This window comes from Rhinopithecus bieti, unplaced genomic scaffold (genome assembly GCF_001698545.2).
Source record: "Rhinopithecus bieti isolate Rb0 unplaced genomic scaffold, ASM169854v2 scaffold_1673, whole genome shotgun sequence".
NCBI lineage: Eukaryota > Metazoa > Chordata > Mammalia > Primates > Cercopithecidae > Rhinopithecus > Rhinopithecus bieti.
Window position 1 is genome coordinate 887,887 of NW_016804690.1, and position 6,000 is coordinate 893,886.

At 49.2% G+C, this 6,000-nt stretch overlaps 1 protein-coding gene across 1 annotated transcript in view; it reads left to right on the forward strand.

Moving 5' to 3' along the window:
- CAPN8 (calpain 8) overlaps positions 1–6,000 on the forward strand; it is a 77,033-nt gene that overhangs the window by 36,522 nt on the left and 34,511 nt on the right. The window contains exons 3-6 of the mRNA XM_017869954.1: positions 1,392–1,510; positions 2,028–2,161; positions 3,014–3,182; positions 4,289–4,372. Of these exons, the coding sequence (XP_017725443.1) occupies positions 1,392–1,510; positions 2,028–2,161; positions 3,014–3,182; positions 4,289–4,372 (506 nt within the window). The remainder of the gene's footprint in view (positions 1–1,391; positions 1,511–2,027; positions 2,162–3,013; positions 3,183–4,288; positions 4,373–6,000) is intronic.

Sequence of the window (6,000 nt, forward strand, 5' to 3'; positions counted from 1 at the left end):
GAATACGTATGTAGCTCTGGCCACAGTGTTAAAAGAAAACAGAGTGAGACAAGGTCCACAGATGGTCTCTAAAAGGTTGAAGGGCCTTACATCTGAACACACATAGAAAAGATTCAGATCTTTTATATGGAAAAGATAAAGGCTGAAATGCACAGGCAGGATTTTGGAGCTGTTTGAATGGAATGAATAGGAGAAATAGGCACTTGTTCACCAAATCTTAGACTACTAGAGCTAGGGATCTACAGTGAAGGTGGAAAGAAGCAGTACCAGGCCAGAAAGATGCAATAGCCTTTCACACGATGAAAAGCACACTTGAGGACACAGACCTCAGAGGTTGATGTGAAATAAGCAAATAAGTAGAGGTGAGCAAAGTTACATCACTTCCAAGATGATAGATTCGCATAGGATGCTAAGGTAGGCAGCGGTGCCTGGAGCCCGTGCTGCTTCTTTTGAAGTTGACACTGCAAGGGACAACGATGCCTCCCAGGGAAGCACCACTCAGTGGCATCAGTATGGTGGGTCCCAACTTGCACAGAAAGGGGTTTTCTGTTTTCTTCTGCATTTCTTTGAATCTCCAATGTGACCAACACCAAACTCCAGGATTTGTAACCTCTCTTGACTTTTATTTCTTCTGCCTCAAATTATGATGACTTAATGCTAAGCAATATCTCAAGGGAGTTTTAAGCAATGAGGCATCAAGGCTCTCCTGGTGAACTCTGAAACAAGAAAGGGCAATACTGTAAACAGACCACGCAGAGCCAGCTCTCCATTATCCAAGGTCAGGAGGGGCAAGGAACACACACACACACACACACACACTTACATGTACACATCGCAGATTGGATTAACAGCTTCAGTATTTCCCCCAACCAACTTAATCAGAGCTGCTAATAAGGGGCCAAACGGACTTCTCTTCTCCTCTCCTCTCCTGTCCTCTCCTCTCCTCTCCTCTCCTCTCTTCTCCTCTCGCCTCCCCTCCCCCCTCTCTCCCTCTCTCCCTCCCCTTCCCTCCCTCTCCTCTCCTCTCCTTCTCTCTCGCTCTCCTCTCCTCTCTCTTCTCTCTCCTCGTCCTCTCCTCTTTTCTTTTTTCTTTGTTTTCTTTTCTTTTCCACTCCACTGGCTGAGTGTGTAGGAGCGGGGAAATGATCAGCATGTGGGGGAGGGGCAGCCACAGGGAGGAGCAGAGGATGGACTCCCAAGTAAACAAATCCCAGGGAGGCAGGGGAAGCTGATGGCTGCAGGTGCATTTCCAGCACCGGAGGAGGAGACTCTACCTGACTTAGAAGGGAATGGGGCAACGTGGACTCTGGGTTAAATGGGACAGGGTCAGGGAACGCAGGGCCCCTGCAGGCTGGGCCTGACCAATCTGTGTCCCTCCTGACACTGTGCAGGTGACTGCTGGCTTCTGGCTGCCATTGCCTCCCTGACCCTGAATGAAGAGCTGCTTTACCGGGTGGTCCCCAGGGACCAGAACTTCCAGGAGAACTATGCGGGAATCTTTCACTTTCAGGTACTGTGCTCTGCTCAGGCCCTTTGTCACTGCTTTCCGTACCCTTAGGTCCCACCGCAGATCCATTGCATCAGAAATTCTGGGTTTGGGGCACAGTGACCTATGTCTTAACAATCCCTCTAGGTGACTCTAATGCACATTTCAGTCTAAGTACCTGCTTCAATGCATCCATCCAGATATCCACACATCCACCCCCTTCCCAGCTCCCCCAGGCCACGTGGCCTTGAGGAAAGCACTGTAGACTGAGGGTCAGGAGGTGTGGGTCTGAATCACTTCCTGCTGCCACTGGGTGGCGCTGGGCAAGTTCTCTGATGCACAAACGCAGACCCTGGACTAGATGTTCCTGGGTTCATCTGGCATCTCCTATGTGCACAGATAAGGCAGACACAGGTCCTGCTCCTACGGAGCCAAGACTTGAACACTGATGGCACAGAGTCCCCACATGAGGTTCCCTGGAGGGACTCCCTTTACACATCTGCTTATTCATGTGAGCTGCCACTGTGTCCCCTCTCCCCAGTTCTGGCAGTACGGAGAGTGGGTGGAAGTGGTCATTGATGACAGGCTGCCCACCAAGAATGGACAGCTGCTCTTCCTACACTCGGAGCAAGGCAATGAATTCTGGAGTGCCCTGCTGGAGAAAGCCTATGCCAAGTAAGTGGGGGAAGCCAGGAGCTGGGAGACACCAGAGCCTCCCTGAAAGCTCTCACCTGTCCCTCCCACGTCTGCCTCCCCACCCCAAACTCAGGGCATCATGGCCACGTCTTTCCCAGCATCCAGACCCCCATGAGCTGGAGAGAGAGCACTTTTCAGTAACTAAGAGAAACAGAAATCTGGGCGGGGAGTTTAGCATCTCAGCTCTGCCTCGGGTGAATGTGTATGTGGTGGGGCGAGCCTCTCTGCCCCTCTGGGCCTGAGCTTTTCCTCTTATCCCAAGGTAGGTTCCTGGGGCAACGTAAATGTTTGAAAGAATGATGAAGAATAATAAAACAAATGTACTAGATAGCATACTCAACAAAGTGTCTGCTCTTTCCTCAGGAGTTCTTCTTCTCACCAGCGTTTGATGTTCAAAACCTTCTTTGGGGTTCTTTTAATTACATTTGTTTACTGACACCCTTTTCTGCAACCCCAGTTCCTTTCTAGTCCTATTTCCCAGTAAGCCTCAGCAGATGCCTCTCAGCCTTGAGGGAAAGTTCTCCTTCTCCCCATCTGTGGCCCCAGCCCCAGAAACCCAAGTAGCTGGGGCCAGCTCTGGAGGGATTGCCCTTGGCTTTATAAAGGAGAGGGTGGCTGGAGAGAGGTTGGCTGAGGTCAGTTCCTAGTGAAGTGCTGAGCTGGGCACACGAAACAGTGGCCTAAGCACCTTCCTGGCCCGTAGGCAAAATTGGCAAAGAGCCCTCCTTTATCTTCCAGGCCACAGTACGTCCTAGCACTGTCCCGGTCCCCAATCCCTGGGTCTCCTTGCTGGGGGTGCTAATGGGGCATGTGTTCTTTCTTTTCCAATAGGCTCAATGGTTGTTATGAGGCTCTCGCTGGAGGTTCCACAGTGGAGGGGTTTGAGGATTTCACAGGTGGCATCTCTGAGTTTTATGACCTGAAGAAACCACCAGCCAATCTATATCAGATCATCAGGAAGGCCCTCCGTGCGGGGTCTCTGCTGGGCTGCTCCATTGATGTGAGGCATATGGCTTCTGTACTGCCCCATCTCCCCACCACCGCCACCCCTTGTGTGGTAGGGAAGGGACGAGACAGCGGGAAAGAGACATAGGAAGGCTTTGGGTCAGAGCAGAGTCTGGGGCTTAGTGGGCAAGTCTGGTGACACATAGGCCTGCACATGTGGGGCTGGTGAAGACCTAATTAGTAGGTAGGAACTGGGGTTAGTTGCATTGCAGGAGTCCCAATTTCCCTCTCGCTGTTAGAGCCCCTTCAGTACTGCTGGAATGGCCCTAAGAACATAGTTTAGGATCCCTGGATCCTCGGCCACCCGTTTGCTACGTCCTTTTTGCTAAATAATCTTGAGGTTTTGGAAAACAAATGTGATGCTTGATGATACCTGATGGATCTTGAGATCCCTTAAGAAAAGAGAAGCTCTGAAACCAGAGGCTGTGGCCGGACACCAGGCTGAGCTGTGTGGATTTCCAAGGTGGCTGTGGAAACCAGAGGCTGGAGGCCCCCAGCCCTGAGGTCCTGTCACCACCTCAGGCTCTTGTGACCAGCTGCCTTCTGGCTGCTCTGTCTTCCTCTCTTGTCCTTACCTGGTGATTTTAGAAACGTGAAAGACAAAGTGAGAAGATCCTCCTTTTTTCCTCTCTCTGCAAACCCCAGCAGGAGACGTGTGTTTTTGGTGGAGGGGTGGCACGGGGCATGGGAGAGAGCGTGCTGAGGAAATGGGAAGGATAATGAGGAGTCCGCTCAGGGAGAACCTTGGAGGACTGGGACCTGTCCAGAGCCATCAGCATGGAGAATTAGCCTTCTTCAGGCAGCTGGGGGTCACTCTCAGAGAATAAATGACTTCCCAGTTTCTTGGTGGCATTTTGAAGGCTGGTAACTTGTCTTCCAGGCTTGGCAGGCACCTGCACTGGTCCGGAACTGCAGGCCTAATTAAAGAGGGAGTCTGGTTGGAGATGACTCTATTTACCTGAGGTTCATTGCCACTCCTGCACCCCTAGTCCCATACTGAAGCCCCCAGTGGCTGTGTAGTGTGTCCTTGGAAAGCATTCTATGGCCAGCCACTGCAAGGTAAGGGTCAGCCACTCTGAATGAACTTTCTCCTCTACCCAGGTCTCCAGTGCAGCTGAAGCAGAAGCCATCACCAGCCAGAAGCTGGTTAAGAGTCACGCATACTCTGTCACTGGAGTTGAAGAGGTAAAATTGTGTGTGTAGGGGGAAGGTAACATGTGATAATATTTCCATGAATCCAAGCCATCCCGGCAGGAAGAAAGAGGTGATTACTACTAGAAGGTTCAGAATTGGCTTTTGAGCTTCACTGTCATGTTGGAGTGCACTCCGCCTGTGCAGAACCCCGATACCACAGATGTGCATTAGCTCTTGCTCATTAGAACAGCTCTTCTGGCCAGGTGTGGTGGCTCATACCTGTAATCCCAGCACTTTGGGAGTCTGAAGTGGGAAGATTACTTGAGACCAGGAGTTCAAGGCCATTCCTGGGCAACATAGTAAGACCTCATCGCTACAAAAAAGTAATTTTTTTTCCTAAAACATAGAAAATAAATAAAGGCTCTTCTGACTTTTACTCACTTGAAGATGGACAACGTAACCTCTTTGAGCTTTTGCTCAATAGGTTTTAACTAAATGCAAGCCCTTTCCTTAGATGAGGCCAGGAAAGCTGTAGAGATTTTCAATTAGATTCTACAGACATTCGAAAAAAATATGTTTGTGTGGGCAAAACAGTGGGAACTCACAGAATCCCTAAATGGGAAAAGGGGCAGTAGTCCCAGCTTTTAGGGTGGAGTAGAGTCGTGGAAAGGCAAGCAAGTATTCCTTACTCTCCAACCCAAGGAAAAAACGTGGGCCATACTATTCATTATTTTTATTTTCTACATTGTGTCTTCTTTCAAAAAGGATTTAAGGTGGCTTACAATTATTTTATTTATTTATTTATGTATTTATTTAGAGATAGGGTCTTGCTACTTTGCCTGGGCTGGACTGCAGTTGCATGATCTTGGCTCAGCCTCGACCTCCTGGGCTCAAGTGACCCTCCTGCTTCAGTCCCCCAAGTAGCTGGGACTACAGGCAAGTGCTATCACGCCTGGCTAATTATCACGCCTGGCTAATTATCAATTTTTTAAAATTTTCATAGAGGCACCATCTCTTTATTTTGCCCAGGCTGGTCTTGAACTCCTAGGTTCAAGCAATCCTCCTGCCTTGGCCTCCCGAAGTGCTGAAATTACAGGTGTGAGCCACCATGCCCAGCTGATGGTTTACCATTAAAAGAATAGACACAATAAAACCATACAAGTACAGCAAAATACATCAATCCAGGCTGAAGGCAGTGCTATAATTGAGAAATTAATTTTGCTCTGGGCTTCCCAATGGCCAAGGCAGAAAGGGAAATGCAGTGAATGTCCCACTTCTTGTTATTTATTTAAGTGAAATAGGCCAGGCATGGTAGGGCGTGCCTGTAGTTCCAACTACTCAGGAGGTTGAGGTGAAAGGATCGCTTGAGCCCGGGTGGTTGAGCCTGCAGTGATCGCACCACTTCACTCCTGCCAAGGTGACAGAGAGAGGCCTTGTCTCAAAAATGAATAAATAAATAGTGTTAAATGAAATATATGTTCTTTACATGTGTTTGTGTTTCATGAATATGCATTTTTTTTTTTTTTTTTTTTTTTTTTTTTTTGTGATGGAGTCTCGCTCTGTCACCAGGCTGGAGTGCAGTGGCACAATCTTGGCTCACTGCAACCTCCGACTCCCTGGTTCAAGTGATTCTCCTGCCTCAGCCTTCTGAGTAGCTGGGATTACAGGCACGCACCACC